General features: G+C 34.2%; 1 protein-coding gene across 2 annotated transcripts in view; it reads right to left on the bottom strand.

The window, feature by feature from the left end:
* Positions 1–18903, bottom strand: part of LOC145279990 (tRNA-splicing endonuclease subunit Sen2-like) — a 133884-nt gene that overhangs the window by 39002 nt on the left and 75979 nt on the right. For both annotated transcript variants that reach the window (XM_080131592.1, XM_080131593.1), the window contains exons 2-3: positions 6965–7178; positions 3614–3732 (exon numbers count right to left, since the gene is read on the bottom strand). In XM_080131592.1, coding sequence (XP_079987718.1) covers positions 3614–3732; positions 6965–7178 — 333 coding nt within the window. The remainder of the gene's footprint in view (positions 1–3613; positions 3733–6964; positions 7179–18903) is intronic.

The following is an 18903-nucleotide window of genomic DNA, read 5'->3' as shown; positions in this document are numbered from 1 at the left end:
CGAAGCGGTCCGGAGGACGAAGAGAGAAGATTCCAACCAGAATGCTACCATGGTGAAGATGTCACTTGAGAGAATGGAGGGGCAACACACCTACATCCAACATCTCTTTTCTTCTTGATATTCCGACCCTAATGATTGGCCCATCTTCACGGGACTGTTTCTAAGACCTTTAGTGTAACACGTGAAGCCGGTCACACGCCAGTGACCAGCTGATCGTGTTATAAATGGTGCACTATGACTCGGACATATTTTTTTCTAGCATGGAAATAATTTTAACCCTGCCAGGTTTAAGTCGATTACGGCACCATCTGCATTTCTCATGGTTAACGTTGGCAGTGTGGTTTGTTCCTTGCTAATAGATTCAGAGATGGCTTCGTGGCTGAGTTTGAATCCCCCAACTGGCTGTAATTGTAATTCCCTGCACTGATGATTTCCGAAAGGATGAAACGCTAGTGTCTGTAGGTATTAAAAATAATTATATATATATACTAGCAGGCTGCCCGGCGTTGTCTGGTTGTAAAATTTGCATAAATATTATATTTTAATTAATGCAGATTTTTTATTGATTATGAACAGAAATATTGTAGCTATTAAATGTAATGTTAAATTCCTTAAAAAAATGAAGTAAAAAAAAAAAAAAAATGAAAGAAACTGAGACACGTGCATGCGAGTATTACGCTTTCTTCTAAACAGTTCATTTCTTGTAAGTAAAAAGAAAATACTTGAGCTGAGATTGAAATTAAAATCTAACGACAGTGAGTCAAGTACGATAACCATCAGGCCAGCTGACACGATCTTTAAAAAGTATTTTCAAACCTACTTATTCTTAAAATAAGTAATCTGTCATGTGAATGATTCATGCATGTGCATTTGTGAAACAGTTGATAAACAAATAAAAATCCGATAACCCTCACATACCAATTTTTCAATTTTGACACCTTAGCAGCCTTTTATCCAGATGAAAACTGATTAAAAAGTTTTCCACATACCTAAATACTCTATATTCCAAATTTCAAGTCTGTAGATCAAAAATTCCCTGAGTATATAGCTTGTGTGTGTGTGTGTGTGTGTGTATATATATATATATATATATATATATATATATATATATATGAGCAAACAGTTAATAAAATATCTTAAAAAACACTTTGAAATGAGTTAAAAACATATTTAATCTGAAAAGGAAACACTAGATAAATGGATAGTCCTAAATCCGCGGAGTTTCGAAATCAGAGGGTAGGAATTAGCAAAATGCAGGATCGGATTTTGCATGCAGAAGTATTTGATGAAACAACTTGTAAGTCAAAGATTTTTCAAGTAAGATCTTTGACTTACTTGTTTTTTCATCAAATACTTCTGCATGCAAAATCCGATCCTGCATTTTGCTAATTCCTACCCTTTGATGAGAAGGAAAGTATTTCTTCGAAACTCCGCGGATTAAGGACTATCCATTTATCTAGTGTTTCCTTTTCAGATTAAATATGTTTTTAACTCATTTCAAAGTGTTTTTTTAACATATTTTATTAACTGTTTGCTCATATTATAAGCTCTATTTCCTATTTGGTTTTATCGAGCTTTTACATCTGGCTGAGATAATTTTATGAATATTAATTCTTTAATATTTATAATATACTTTAATTTTACCATCTTGGATCATTTTGGTAAATTTAATTGCAATTTTTATATATATATATATATATATATATATATATATGTATATATATATATATACACACACTTTTATTTGTTTATTTTATTTTTGCATAAACATTTAAGTATCACGACACAATTATGAGTATGTTTCAGTCAATTAGTTATATATAACTAATTGACTAAAACATACTCATGATTGTGTAGCTATACCTAAATGTTCAAGTAAAAACAAATAAAATGTATATCTTGCTTTGCTTTCTATTGAATATTCTTGTATAATTCATTCTCTGAATATTCTTAACTTGGAATAGTAATGTATATATATATATATATATATATATATATATATATATGGTACTTGTACAGTTTAAGACTTTAAAAAATGTAAATATCGAAAAAAAGGTTATATTGCACGTATCCGTTATGGAATTAAGTTCTCCGAAAAAAAAAATTCACTTAATTTCATCAAGTAGTTTTTTTTTTACAGCGAAAAAACAATTTATTATGATACCGAGCAAAAGGTTCGATTTTTAGGAAGAAAAGCTAGAATTAAAGATGGGAAGAGAGTGCCGGCACTTTAACTGAAATTATCTCCCCATGGCATGTTGTTCAGCTTCAGCAACTTTCACAATGGCTGACTTCAATGCGCTCTCATAAAAACGTGTTTTTCCGCTGTAAAAAAAAACAAAACAAACTACTCAATCAAATTAAATTAATTTTTTTTTCGGAAATCTTCAATCCAAAACGGATACGTAGAATATAACCTTTTTCCAATATTTTTATTTTTTAATGTCTTGACTAAACTGTACAAGTGCCAAATATATATATATATTTTTATCATTCTTTATGTAAATACAGTAATATCTTGCTACGATGTGCAGACCGTTTTGATCATAACAGATCTCATCAGGCAAGAAAAATTAAAAATGGTTCAAGACCATTTTCAATCACCCGTTCCTTTGTGTGTGTGCTATTTTAGCGGGGAGCTAAATATATAGGGATATATATATATATATATATATATATTAAAAAATTTTATTTTCATTTTCTTATATAATCTTGTAACTTTTCTATCCCTTCTCTTTTTTTATCCCCATCATATTGCCCCCCCCCTCCCTCATAATATTTTTTTCCAATTCTAATCTCAAAAACTTTTCCATTTTTAATCTGAATGTTTTCACAGTTGGTGATGTCTTTTTACATTTACTTTTGTATAATGCCGACTTCTTCTCTTCTGATAAGAAGCATTTTTTTTTTACAAGTGAATCACAACTTATCCAGGCCTGAAGGCCACTCAAGGATAAGGGTTAATGAATGTAAGTTGGTAGTGTAGTAATCTCTAATCATGTAAATTTGGTAGAATTTGTATTCTTTAATGAGAACTTGTTTACATTGGACTTGAAAGCTACCATATTGTAATTGGCTGGGCAGCAGGCCAGTGGAATAGAAAGAAATTTTGTTTGTCGAATCTGTGTTTAGATTTAGGTACAGATAGAAAGTGGGGGAAATTGTTGATAGTGGTTGTAGTTAGTCGAGTGTTTTTTTTTTTTTGTTTTTTTTGAAAGTTTAGCAAGAAGGGGCCGTAGACTGAAACTCAGATGACCATTTGTTTTATCAATGGTGGATTGTCGAAATACAAAAACTATTGATTGAAATTTTACTTGATAATTTTTCTTAAGTTTTGGTGAAGAATCTTATTTTTGCCTGACACGTAAGGATACTGATAAATTTTTATTAGAACACAATTTTTATCTGTGTCACATATTGTATAAGTGCTAACGTTATTGTAACTCATCATTTATTTTAGAAAAATAATATTTTAAGTTTTAAAACTTCGACTAAAACTCTGTGCATGCACATGTCTTACCAAATCGAGATATCGTCTTCCGTCTGTGAGATTTTTACAATTTTTTCTTTTTCAGAAAAAAAAAAAAAAAAAAAAAAAAAAAATGTAAATTACTTTCTGGAATTCATCATCTTAAGAGGAACTATTTTGCCATCCTTTGGTACGTCAATATATTTCTGCGATTTTCCATATTCAGGCAAACTCCTGGATAAAGTCCCTTTTCCGAAGCATCCCTGGATAAAAAAAAAACAACAATATCTATAGTATATTTCTCTTTGTCTATCCATCTGTTCCACTTTTTCTCAGAAACTACTGGAATTAATAGGGATTAGTATTTAATGTAAAAATGAGCACAAATAAATGTAACCATATTCAACCATCAATTTGGTATAATGCATTCATTCTAAATTAATGGCCCATAAGTATAGAAGTCAAGTTGGTCAATGTTCACCGTTATGCTAACTGAAGACACCTCAACATTTTTCGATAAATCAACAACTTTTAAAGGTTTTTGGCTATGCTGAATACGAATATTGCAGGGAAAATTAGCGCAGACAAATAGTTTTCGAGATATAAATACCTGTATTATGCATTGTAATTTCTAGTACTTTGAATTGGCCGCCATCTTTGTTGTTTCAATGAAATGGGATAGTGAGCATGCAGACGATGTGTGTAGTTAAGTCTATGATATACAAACGTTCATTGAATATCATTTCTTCATTTCTTTCAGAAACAACTCCCCCACCTCCCCATGTTAAGAACGGCTTTCGAAATAGCCCCCCCCCCCACCTCTCCAAGTTAAGAACGGCTTTCGGAATAAACACCCTCACACCTTCCCATGTTAAGAAGGGCTTTTGGAATCCCCATGTTAAGAACGGCTTTTGGAATAAGCATCCCCTCACCTCCCCATGTTAAGACCGGCTTTCGGAATAAACACCCCCACCTACTTATGGTAAGAATGGCTTTCGAAATTGCATTGAATTAACTACACAGAACGTCTACAGCGTGCGCACGCATGCTCAATATCCCATTTCATTGAAACAACAAAGATGGCGGCCAAATAAAACTACTAGAAATTACGTAACAGTATACAGGTATCTATATCTCGAAAACTATTTGTCTGCGCTAATTTTCCCTGTGATATTTGTTTTCAGCATACCCAAAAACCTATAAAAGTCGTCATTTTTAAAGAAAATGTTGAGGTGTCTTCAGTTGGCGTAATGGTGGACATTGATCGTTGAGTTTATTTAGCAGGCATCCCCGTTGTTGCCCTGGAATGAATGAGGATCTCTTTGTACTCCTACTCTCAACCCTGAACTTCATGTTATGATTAAGGAATTGCAGTAACAGAGAGATTGCCGTGACGTTATCAGTTTGTTTTGTACGCTAAACTTTGTTTGCTGCTGCTGGTGTTGCTATTAGTCGCTCGTTGAGTTAAGTACACATAAAACACAAAAAGAAAAATGGGTGCTTCTCCATGGTTCTACCTAGATTCAATACTGGATGGAACGATAAAATTGTCACTCTAGAAAAGACAACCTGATTCCATTTCCATTCGATGAAAACCGGTTTTCTTTTTTGATGAAGACCATCTACCAGTTGGCCAGTTGTGTACAAATCCCAAGAACATGTGTTCACAAAACGTGTCGAGTAAACTGCATCAACAAAAAGGACATTGCTATTGCTCCCCAGCAAGGGTGATTCTGCTTGATCAATGAAAAAAGAGCGCTCCTGTTTTCTCTGAAACCATATGACGGTAGAACATGTTGCTTATTTTGTAGAACTGTTACTACAAAAAAAGACCCAAGTACGTCCAAGGATGGAATACTGTTGCCATATCTGGGCAAGAGCTGCTAAAAACAGCCTTTCCTGCCTTGACAGAGTACAAAATAGACTTCGTGGCTTAGTGGGGGATGCCCTTTTCTCTACCCTGCAACCTTTCTCCCACAGAAGAGACGTTGCGAGCCTATCCTTGTTTTATCGTTATTTCCATGGCAGGTGCTCGTCTGAACTCCAATCTCTGGTCCCCCCTCGCCAATCTTTCACGAAAAACACCCGTCTAGCTGAATCCACTGTGAAAAATTTCTCCCACTCTATATCTGTGCCTAAATCAAAACGTGGATTCCATGAACAAAGCTTCTTTCTTAGAACTGCACACCTGTGGAACTCTGTTCCGTCTGCTTGCTTCCCACCGGACTACAACTTGGATGTGTTCAAGTCCAACGTTAACAAATTCCTAATGAACCGCCCCCTTAAGTAGACATTTTTATTAAACCCCCCCACACTAACGTACTGTACATGCAATAACCCTTATCCCTGAGTGGCTTCCGGGCCTTGATAAGTGGTGATCACTGTGTAAAAAAAAAAAAAAAAAAAAAATGGAAAAGTGACAAAAGAATTTTCTATGTGAAGACAGATGCATTTGTTCAAACTATATTGGTCCATTGCAAAACCAAAGAGGATGAGTGGGCCACTGCTATTCAAAGCCGGATCAAATATTTTGGTGGTGAGCTTCACGCAGCAGACTGCGTTTACCACAAGTCATGTAGCGTCAACTTCTGTACAATGTGGAATATTCCAAGACAATTCACATCAGCTGAATCCATCAAATGATGAAAAAGTCCAAGATCAAAGGGCAGTGATGAGGATGAGGCATTCAAGCATGCGAGTTCCTAGAGGAAAATGATGAAGAACCCCTAACAATATCAGACCTTGTTACTAAAATGGAAGAATGTTTACATGGTAATAAATTCACAACATATGAAAATAAATGCCTACAAGAAAAGCTGCTAAGTCGATGTGGGAACTCTGTACTCGTGACTGAAGGCCGCAGTGACATTGTGACATTTAGGGAAAAAAATCTGTGACATTCTTTGTGAATATTACAATTCATCTCGGGAGAATGATGAGGAAGCACAGAAATTATCAATTCTCCAAACTGCAGCAAAACGCATCAAAACTGATATCAAGAAAGAGTTGTACCAATGGAGGATATGAATCCAATACCCCCCCCCACCACCACCAAAAAAAAAAAAAAAAATTGTGGTGCAACTTTACTACAGTGCGTCTTTTGAAAAAAAAAATGCATTTCGGAGAAAAACATTATTATGTACTTTTAGTATAAATTCCAAACATTATGAAAAATGGTCTAGCAGAAAAATAATTCTTAATTATAAGTAAAAACAATTTTTAAAGTTGCTATTTCACTGTAAATTAACCCTTGATTAATGCTTGAAATCAAGGAGAGATAACTGCTTTCAAGTCGGCCATCTTGCTTATTCTTATTAATACTACATGCTTTTTTTTCTGGATGATGTTTCGTAAATTTTGGAATTTATACTAATTTCGACATGAAGCGTACGTACATAATAATTTTCCTCCCTGAAATGCCTTTGTTCAAAAATACACGATTGGGTTGGACGACACACTATAGTAAAGTTGCACCTAATTTGTTTGCATCCTTACCATTTTGTAGAGGTAGTAAGCATCGCCAGAATGTTCTATTCGAACGTGGTTGCCTTCGAGCTTGCCGCTGAATGACGGGCAAAAATTTGGCTTTTGGTTACGATCTGCCAATATCGGAAGAGGAAAGAGAGAACTGAACTTCTCAGGACGAAAGCCACGTTTTTTCTTCCGTGAAGGAACAGGAAAATGTACGTCCATCTTTGATACGGATGTTCTAGTAAAAAGACAAAAAAAAAAAAGAAAACTGTGTCATCTTGCAGTAAACAAGCGTATCACTTCACTTGTTTTGTTCATATTTGTATGGACATGGGTTTGTGAGAGACTGTTTATAAATTATCACGGGCATTCTGCAGTGTAGACAACAAGATGAAAAAAACGGTAAAGAAAAACACCAGCAAAATCAATAAAAAAAAACACACACACAAATATATAAAAAATAAATGTTACCAAAGGCAAAATAAATTACTCTTCTACCTACCTGAATCGTTTTTTTTGTGTTTTAACTTATTTTAAAGTGTTTATTTATTTTGAAACAAGTAGTTCCGAGTCTTAAATTAGGACAAGAAAAAAATTTCTGACATTAGAAAGTTATCTGGGAAGTCACGATAATTGCTTAAAAATCGAAAATCAAACAAAATATTGCTATATTTAGTAGTTCTTGATTTTGACGGTTTTGTTTTTTGGAGTTTTCTAATGAAACTTCTTGATATTTGCATTATTATTTACTTAGGTGCTTCTATATTATACAAGCAAAAAAAAAAAAATATCGAATTTCAAGTAAAATAAATAGTATCTACATAATTGTCAGGTCTCAAATAGTAACATATCCAAAAATTGTGAAAAACGATTAGGTAGAAAAATAATTATTGATGAAAAAAGAAATTTGTGAAAGGAAGCAAAATCACTATAGTATACATACTAAAAAAAAGAGATAAGTTGTCAGGGGAGATAATTAAGTTCTATTGTTTATGTCATGCGACGAAAGTAATTCAAAATGTCGGACAAAATTTATTCTCCATCTAAACTTTATCGAAAACAGGTTTTCATAATTATTTTTCTACCTTATCATTTTCTGTAATTTTTGGATATGTTACTATTTGAGACCTGACAATTATGTAGGTACTATTTGTTTTTTTGTTATTGGTCCCCCGACAAAAAAAGGGTGGATCTGTAAATTCACCCTTGTCTATTCATCTGTCTGCATTTTTCTCAATAACTATGCCTTTGAATTTTTTGAAATTTTGTACAAACATTAAACATGATATGACTAAAAAAAGTAACAGAATGCCTTTTGGGTTAAAATGGCTAAAATTGACATTTTTGTGCTTATTAAAAAAAATTGATGCCTTGGATTTTTATAAAACTTCCTGAAAAGTTGTAACTAACCGATTTCTATATAATTTCATTTGTCTATACTTCGCAATAACTCTTGGGTGTGCCCCAGGGGCTCTTTTAGGGCTAATAAAAACACTCCATTTTTGGGACTATTTTACCATATTTGTCCAAAATTTTCTGTGTATGTTTATTTAGCAGTTTTGCATGGTACTGAGCTCAAATTTTAATACGTTAAGGCCTTGGGGACTTTTGGGGTTAAATGGGGGAGGGAGCAAATGATGGACTTAGCCATTGTTTTTTTTTTTTTTTTGCATGGTGCAGAACTCAAATTTACATATGTTAAGGCCTTAGGGGACTTTTGGGGCTAAATCGGGAGGGGGGTGGCGGAAAGCAATGATGTTCTTAGTCATTTGTTTTTTTTGCATGGTGTAGAACTCAAACATATATTAAGGACTAAAACTGCATTTTCACCAGGATTTAATGTCCCCGGGGAACTTTTGGAGCTAAATGGGGGGGGGGGAAATGCTGAACTTAGTCATTTTTTAATACCTTGTTCACTGTGCACTCCAGAGGGACCATGCATGCTTCACTTGTAATAATATAGAAGCACCGTATCTTATTATTTGTTGTAGTAATTTAGCAGTTTAACTAATTTTACTCTTTGGTTATGAAGGCCGAAAAATCGAGCAATGCAGTGATTGAATCGATATCATCACCATGCATAAAAGTTTCGACTTGCTTTTTCTCTGTATTCAAATATCAGAATATATGTAACATTTTTTTAAAAATATGTTTATTTATTTCATAATATGTAAAAGACACATAATAGATTAAATAAAAGGGGTTTTCAGAAGTAAAAATTCCTATTTGACAGTTTAAATGTTTCCAAAATTCCTTTCAATTTTTACTCTGCTTTTCAAAAGTATAACTTTCTATTCGACAGTTTAAATGTTTCCAAAATTCCTTTCAATTTTTCCTCTGCTTTTCAAAAGTATAAATTTCTATTCGACAGTTTAAATGTTTCCAAAATTCCTTTCAATTTTTCCTCTGCTTTTCAAAAGTATAAATTTCTATTCGACAGTTTAAATGTTTCCAAAATTCCTTTCAATTTTTCCTCTGCTTTTCAAAAGTATAAATTTCTATTCAACGGTTTAAATTTTTCCGCAACTTGATTAAATGAACATAATTAGCGGCAACGAACATAATCGATTTTTTCACATTTAATTGTTTAAAAAAACAAAAAAAAAACAAAAAAAAAAAAACAAATGTGATGTCGAAATTGTTGTGTGAAATCGCCAACATTTTACACACTATCAGCCACATCATCATTTTGTGTCTAAAACTAGTAATATATTTAAAAAAAAAAAAAAAAAAATTCTTTACAGTGTAATAATGAAAATGCGAGACCAAAATCATTAAAACAACATTTCTATGTAGTGATCATTTTCTATGTGAAGACAGATGTATTTAACACAACGTGTTAAAATAAAGCTAACAGAAATGAACTAGTAGTCAGATTTTCATGAAATTTTTAATATGTATTCAATTTTAAACTAAATTACATTTTAAAAGCAGTCTTCATTAAATATGTGAGGGGAAATATTTTTATTTGGGTGTTCTAACCCCCCCCCCCCATAAAATGGCAACATTTTATAAAGCTGAAGAGTTTAAATAATTAATTATATATATAAAATAAAATAAAAATTACAATTAAATTTACCAAAATGATCCAAGATGGTAAAACTAAAGTATATTATAAATATTAAAGAATTAATATTAATAAAGTAATCTCAACCAGATGTAAAAGCTCGATAAAACCAAATAGGAGATAGAGCTTATATTAGAACTATCCACTTATCAAGTGTTTCCTTTTCAGATTAAATATGTTTTTAACTCTTTTTCAAAGTGTTTTTTAACATGTTTTATTAAATGTTTGCTCCTATATATATATATTAGTGAATAAATGACAAAAGTCTATATTCCAAAGTTCATGATATGACCATCTTACAATTTATTCCTTTAATTCAGTTGACATTTACAATTCTTGACAGTATCTGTTTCGTAGCACAAAATCAATCACATAATTATTATATATTGATATAATAATTAAGTGATTGATTTTGTGCTACGAAAAAGGTACTGTCAAGAATTGTAAACGTCAACTGAATTTAAGGGATAAATTATAGAATGGTCAATATCATTTATTATATTGCTCTGTAATTACATTGAGCTTATTAAATAAGAATTGGTATATATTATAATGAAATAAAGTAGATTTCCAGAGAAATATATATATATATATATGTATAAAAAAAACTTTCTTGAAGTTATATATTTGGATTTTACCATCACTGGATTATTTATCTTCCAGACTATCCATTCATGTGTAATCACCTTTTTCTTCACCATATTCGCTCTGCTTCACTTTTTTTGTTTTCAAGTAAGATCTTTGACTTATTTGTTGTTTCATCAAATACTTCCGCATGCAAAATCCAATCCCGCATTTTGCTAATTCCTATCCTCTGATGAGAAGGAAAGTATTTCTTCGAAACTCCGCGGATTAAGGACTATCAACTTATCTAGTGTTTCCTTTTCAGATTAAATATGTTTTAACTCATTTCAAAGTGTTTTTTAACATGTTTTATTAACTGTTTGCTCGTATATATATATATATATATATATATATATATGTTACATTGCGGGGGGGGGGGGGCTCCCATGACATGGAGGTGTGTATCTCAAGTGTATATAAAATAGATATGTATAAATGAGGGGGAGCAAGCCATGTATATGTTATATAGTCATCTATGTAATGTTTGTTGCGTGATATAAAATGTTCTTTTAATGAATGTGTGTATACAAAGTATATATATATAAATATATATATATATTTAGCAAAAATGGTAATTAGTAAAAACCTGGAGAAAGTGCTCAATACTATTGCAAAGCTTATTGTAATTTTTATTTATATATATATATATATATATATATATATATATATATGTTTTATTTTTTTATTACCGTTTTATCTGCTTTTTTCTGATGAAGTTACTAGATCGTTTAATGCGATTCAGTAACTGAAACATGTGTAACTAAGCAGATAAAACTGTAATAAAAAAATAAAACATATATATATATAAATAAAAATTACAATAAGTTTACCAAGGTAATCTAAATGGTAAGCTTAAAATATATTAAAAATATTAAAGAGTTAATATTTACAAGTAATCTCAACCAGATGTAAAAGCTCAATAAAACCGAAAAGGTAAATAGAGCTTATAATATGAACAAATTATTAATAAAATATGTTAAAAGACATCTTGAAAAAGAGTTAAAAACATATTTAATTTTAAAAAGGAAGCACAAGTGGACAGTCCTTAATCCGCGGAGTTTCGAAGAAATACTCTCCTTCTCATCACAGGGCAGGAATTAGCAAAATGCGGGATCGGATTTTGCATGTAAAAGTATTTAATGAAACCACAAGTAAGTCACAGATCTTACTTGGTTAAAAAAAAAAGAGTGAGGTAAGGGGAATAGGAGGTAAAAGAAAAATGATAAAAAGATGTCACATGAATGGATAGTCCGGTGAAGGGTAAAAAATCCAAGAATGGTAAAATCCAAACACGGTCGAATTAAAAACTTCCAATCCAACAGGTAAGTTCCAAATAGTCCAAAATGATCTAAAAGGCAGAATTCCTTGGAAAAAATCACAAATGGAATGGCTGACTGGGATAGCTTCCGTACATTCATATCTGATTTACCTCTGCACTCCATGTTTAAAAAGGAAGTGTCCTCTATAGTATCAGATCTGACCGAATGGTTAATTGTAGGCATAGACCAATTCATACCATCTAAAAAATTCCAACAAAAACCTAACAGCCAGCCATGGTTCTCCCCAGAATGTGCTGCTGCTATCGCGCACAGAAATCACTTTTTCCATAATACCAACGTAATAGATGCACTGAGACTAAAGCTGCTTTCAGGACTGCCAGCAACCACTGTAAAAGAGTAATAAAAAATGCAAGAGAGCTATATGCCCAGTCTGTTAAATCCAAGGTAGCTGATCAGGGGCTTGGTTCCCACCAGTTTTGGCAAATAACAAATAGGATCCTGAACAGAAGTGTGCGTTCTATCCCAACCATTATCAATGGACCAGAGGTTATCTCGTCAGCGTCAGACAAGGCCAAACTATTTGCAAAGAACTTTGCAGCTAATTCTACCCTATGCGACGAAGGCCATCAACTCCCCATATTTCCTCCTATAACACAGAACAAGCTAGGTAACATACAAATATCCGTGCATGAGGTCGCCAAGCTAATAAAAAACCTAGATTCAAGTAAAGCAACTGGCCCTGATGGCATCCCAATTATAGTGTTAAAAAAGCTTCAACCAGAACTTGCTCCCATACTTACGAAACTATTTAAGCGCTGCCTTAAGGAGAAGTGCTTTCCGACCCCCTGGAAGACCTCATCAGTTTGCCCTGTATTTAAGAATTCAGGTGATAAGTCATCTCCCTCTCAATACAGACCAATAAGTCTTCTCTGTGTTATGAGTAAGTTACTGGAATCAATATTAAATAGAGAAATAGTCAACCACCTCAGCAGGAATAACCTTCTTAGTGACACACAATATGGTTTCCGCTCTGCAAGATCTACCGCAGATGTGCTGACGGTTATACCCCACAGGATTAGTGAATCTCTTGACAAAGGCTTCCTTTCTAGGGCAATTGCTCTTGACATATCAAAGGCCTTTGACAAAGTATGGCATAAGGGTCTACTTCACAAGATTTCCAGCTACGGTATAACTGGAAATGTTTTCTCAATCATTAAATCATTTCTCTCCGATAGGCTCATAAGAGTAGTGGTAGATGGACAAAAATCGGAGGCCTGCAATATAAATGCTGGAGTCCCTCAGGGGTCAATCCTGGGCCCAACTCTCTTCCTGATCTACATCAATGACCTCCCTAAACACATACTTAAATCATTCGTTGACATCTATGCTGATGACACGAGCATCTACGGCAACACATCAAAGGCTGTAAATGACAAAGTTCTCTCGGATTCTCTCTCCTCTGATCTCAAGCGCGTGGTTCAGTGGGGGAAGATGTGGCTAGTTACCTTTAATGCATCTAAAACCAAACTCCTATCCTTACATCATCAACGCTCTGATCCCCAGCTGGCATCAATTGTGATGGATGGCTCTCGTCTGGGTGAGGCCCCGTGTTTTGACAAGCTTCTGGGTTTGACCTTTACTCCTGATCTGAAATGGAACACGTACATCAAGTCTGTTGCCAAGGTCGCAGGAAAGATGGTGGGATCCTTCTACCGCTCCAGAAGATATCTCACTACTGATGCAATTCTCTATCTATATAAAAGCCAAGTACGGCCAAGGATGGAATACTGTTGCCATATCTGGGCAGGAGCTGCCAAAAACAGCCCATCCTGCCTTGACAGAGTACAAAATAGACTTCGTGGTTTAGTGGGGGATGCCCTTTTCTCTACCCTGCAACCCCTCTCCCACAGAAGAGACGTTGCGAGCCTATCCTTGTTTTATCGTTATTTTCATGGCAGGTGCTCGTCTGAACTCCAATCCCTGGTCCCCCCTCGCCATCTTTCACGAAAAACACCCGTCTAGCTGAATCCACTGTGAAAAATTTCCCCCACTCTATATCTGTGCCTAAATCAAAACGCGGATTTCATGAGCAAAGCTTCTTTCTTAGAACTGCACGCCTGTGGAACTCTGTTCCGTCTGCCTGCTTCCCTCTGGACTACAACTTGGATGTCTTCAAGTCTAATGTTAACAAATTCCTAATGAACCGCCCCCCTAATTAAACACTTCATAAAATCTCTTCACTAACGTGATGTACTTGCAATAACCCTTATCCCTGAGTGGCTTCCGGGCCTTGATAAGTGGTGATCACTGTGTAAAAAAGAGTTCCAAATTATTAAAAGAAAAGTTCAAATGTGCACAGAAAAAGCACTGGAGAGAATATTTAAAACAGGTCTGCCAAGGCCGGAAGAATCAAGTAAATTAAGAGTTCTAGAGTGGATGAAACGCAGAATATTCAGTGTAGCTTAATGGCCATATATATTTTATAACTTACTAACTAGCTCTACCTATGTATTGAGCACTTTTGAAGTAAATACTTAAAGTTTACGCATAAATTTATACTTTCGTATATTAATTTTATGTGAGTAAATTAAGTAGTTATATATATATGTGTGTGTATTATTTATATATAAAATAATAAAAAGTGCTCAATACGTAGGTAGAGCTAGATTAGTATGTGTGTGACAGTCATCTGTATGACATGTGCATATACCTGTGTTTTACTGTTAACATCTAATTTAGAGTTCGTTGTGTGCGTATGTACATTTAATTAAAGTTTGTGACGGAACAAGAATATACATAAATATCTTTACAATACAAAGACGAATAAAACTTATTTAGGGTTTAAACATTTGGCCAATCCGGGACATATCTGGTTCATCTTTGGTCTTGTTTGTCCGAAAGCTGCAAAGGAAATTTTTCCCAAGAAAATGACTGAGCCTCAGGTTTTATTTTCGGCAACTTTTTATTCTAGAACATTTTTTCCCCATTTTGGAAAGTTGTAAAGCTGATTCTGACTATCACCATTTCTGACCCCCCTCTACTTGGAGCCATCTTAATCTGAAGATTGTCTCTGTCCCTCTCTCCTCTCTGACTGATTCTCTGTTTGTATATATTCAAACTAATCCTTGCTATGACGCAATTCAACTCGCATCTTTAACATGCAACTTTAAAATCACGTTTTACTATCTATTAGAAACGTTTTATTCACCAAATTCTTTCCTTGATTTTACTAAATATTCCTTCCTTCAAAACATTCTCTCTGCATACTTTTTTCTACATAACAGTGTTCATGATCTAACATTTTACTTTTTAATAATAATAGTTAATTTAGGAAAATCAGTTAGGCAACCCGATGTCGCCCCACATAATCTAACCATCATCATCATCGGCGGTCACTCGTGTCCGAGTAAGACTGTCCTCCGTTGTGGCTTCTGTGGGTCCTCAGGTGAGCATAGAGCCCAATCCTAGACCCAATTTGTCTTGTGCAATTTGGGCAGATAAAGGTAGTGGTGGTGGGGTGGGGTTGGGTGTGTTTGGTTAATAATCTGTCCTTTCTGTGCTTGTGTTTATCCTCAGCAGCTTGATTTAGGTCACTACTATAAAGCGCAGCACCTTTGTGGACAGCGCTCCTCCATGCCAACCTGCTGCCAGCCACGTCCTCCCATGTCTCAAGGTCCATGTGAAACCGCTTTAGATTTGCTTTGATGTTGTCCTTATACCTCATCTTTTGGCCACCCTGGGCACGCTTTCCCTCAACAAGCTGAGAGTAGAAAATCTGTTTTGGGAGGCGGAGATCCGGCATTCGGACAACATGACCAGTCCATCTGAGCTGGCGTTGAGCAACAGTAGCGGTGATAGTGGGAATGTCAGCCTCACTCAGGATGCTGGTGTTGGTGCGTCGGTCCTTCCAACTAATTCTGAGGATTTTTCGGAGGCATCTTTGGTGGTACGTCTCCAGGGTTTTTACGTGCCTCCTGTATGTGGTCCAGGTCTCCGATCCATAGAGAAGAGTGGGCAGCAAGACAGCTTTATATACCATGATTTTGGTCTTTGCCAGAAGGTCACGGTTCTCAAATACTCTCTTCCTTAGCCTTGAGAAAGCCCCACTGGCACAGCTGAGACGGTGTTGTATTTCATCATCTATGTTGGCTTTTGATGATAGGATGCTGCCTAGGTATGGGAAGTGGTCCACATTTTCCAGTCTAGCGTTGTCAATGGAGATGTTTGGGGGTGAGACTGGAGTACTGTTTGGTGGTGATTGATGGAGGATTTGGGTTTTTTTTATATTAATTGTTAGTCCTAGCTGTTTGTACGCCCTCGTGAAGGCAACCAGTGTACACTGTAGGTCCTCTTCTGAGAGGGCTACAAGGGCATTATCGTCTGCATACTGTAGCTCCATAATGGATATGGTGTTCGTTCGACCTTTGGCCCTAAATCTGTTGATGTTAAAAAGTCGGCCGTCGGTTCTGTACATAATCCGAACTCCATGGAGAAGATGTTTGTCCGTAAGATGGAAGATAGCAGTAATGAAGATGGAGAACAGGGTTGGGGCAATGACACATCCCTGTTTCACTCCCGTGTCAACCCTGAAGGGCTCTGTTTCATCTCCACTACTACTGAGGACTGTAGCTGACATATTGTCATGCAGCAGTCTCAGTACCCGAATGTACCTCTCTGGGCATCCAAACCTTGCAAGAACCAGCCAAAGGGCTTGACGGTTCACAGAGTCAAAGGCTTTAGTAAGGTCTATAAAAGCCATGTATAATGGTAAATTGTATTACAAAAACAAATAACATATATATATATGTGTGTGTGTGTGTGTGTGTGTGTTAGATTATGTGTATAAAATTTACCATTATACACATAATCTAACACACACACACACACACACATATATATATATGTTATTTGTTTTTGTAATACATTTTGAATGAATTCGATTATTTATGAAAGTGTTGGGAATAATTTTCCCTTTAACCAATTTGGTACCCTCATATGGAGAGCAGCATATATATAGTTTTTAAAATATAACATAATTATCCACGGACACATTTTTTGTTGTCTACGACTCATCAGAGTGGCTGAATCTAGCGAGATTCGAAATCGGAACCCCATGGTAAGGAGCTTAAACTCTTACCACTTGTCCATCCCGCACGACTGTTTGGATATATTGCAATTTACTTAGATTTTATTTGTTTTTGCATTATGTCTTGAATGAATGCAATTATTTACGAAAGTGCATTTTTTACCTAAACGCGGGTTGGGAATAATTTTCCCTTTAACCAATTTGATACCCCCATATGGGGAGCGGCATATATACATTGTTTTTAAAATATAAATATCCACTGACATGTGTTTCGTCTATATATATATATATATATATATATATATATAACTACTTCATTTACTCACATAAACCTAATATACAAAAGTATAGATTTATGCGTAACTTTAAGTATTTACTTCAAAAGTGCTCAATACGTAGGTAGAGCTAGTTAGTAGTTTATAAAATATATATGGCGATTAAGCTACACTGAATATTCTGCGTTTCATCCACTATAGGATTCGTCAGGCTTATGCATGGCATTTCGAAGCAAAACGCTTTTCATCAGAAGAGGGGGATAAAGACATTATACAGAGAATAATATTTTAAAAGATAATATTGCCTTTATGGAATGAGGATCAAAGGTAAAACAGGAAAAAGCCTGACGAATCCTATAGTGGATGAAACGCAGAATATTCAGTGTAGCTTAATCGCCATATATATTTTATAAATTACTATATATATATATATATATATATATATATATATATATACACCCATTGCTTATTTCATCTACCTTGAAGTTGTAAATAAACAATGGACATAAAATCAATATTATTATGTTTAAAGAAAATCAACTTTTTTTTTCTCAATAATACATATTATAATTAGTTGAACTACAACAAAAACATAGAATTCTAAAAAACAATTAATTTTTAAAAGATTAAAATAGAATAAAATTTCAATATTCCACGATATGAAGTTTTAAACATAAGATCTTGGAGTTAGGTTTTCCATTTTTGAAAAAAATATTTTCATATAATATAAAAAATGACTATTGGCAATTATAAAATAGCAAATTCAACTACAACTTGAAATTATTTTAATTGTTAAAAGATTTTTAATTTTTAGGAGGAGAGTAAACTTGATTTTAGCATCTATTTAAAAAAAATGTACGGAGGTCTCTAATTAATAAAATTAACTTAAAAACAATAGCAAAAAAAAAAAAAAAAATGCTGCTTCACTGATTCAATTAGTGATTATTGGTATCCGTAAAAAATTATAAGATAGACACATAATGATGACGTAGCTGATAGTGCGTAAAACGTTGGCAATTTCACACAACAATTGGGACATCCCTAATGTACATTTGTTTTTTCAAAACTAACAAATGTAAAAACCTGTGCAATTTATTACGTTCACTGCCGCCATTTATGTTTGTTTAATCAAGTTGAGGAAAAATTGAAACTGTTGAACAGAAAGTTACAGTTATAAACCTTTTTGGTGCAACTTTACTATAGTGTGTCTTTGATCACGTACTTACTTGTCATGCCGAAATAAGTATAAATTCCAAAAATTACGAAAAATGGTCCAGTAGAAAAATAACTATAAGTAAAAACTGAATTTTTTGAAATTGCAATTTTTCACTGTAAATTAAACCTTTACAAGATTAAAATCAGGGGAAGATAACTGCATTCTATCGTTTAAGTTGTTTTGCACAGAATCAAATGACGCTATCTTTCAGGTCGGCCATCTCGCTTTTTCTCGATCTACTGTACATGTTTTTTTTTTCTTCCGAAAATCAGTTCTAGCACATCTTCAACTGTACCATTCTTCGTAATGTTTGGAATTTTTACTAATTTCAACATGACACTTAAGTACATGATTATTATTATTTTTTTTTTTTTTTTACATGGGGGTCACCACTTACCAAGGCCCAAAGGCCACT

This window comes from Euprymna scolopes, chromosome 7, assembly GCF_053919585.1.
Source record: "Euprymna scolopes isolate OS-2025 chromosome 7, ASM5391958v1, whole genome shotgun sequence".
In the NCBI taxonomy this organism is placed as follows: Eukaryota; Metazoa; Mollusca; class Cephalopoda; order Sepiida; family Sepiolidae; genus Euprymna; species Euprymna scolopes.
The sequence above is the reverse complement of the archived record's forward strand: the minus strand, read 5'-3'. Positions and strand labels throughout refer to the sequence as shown.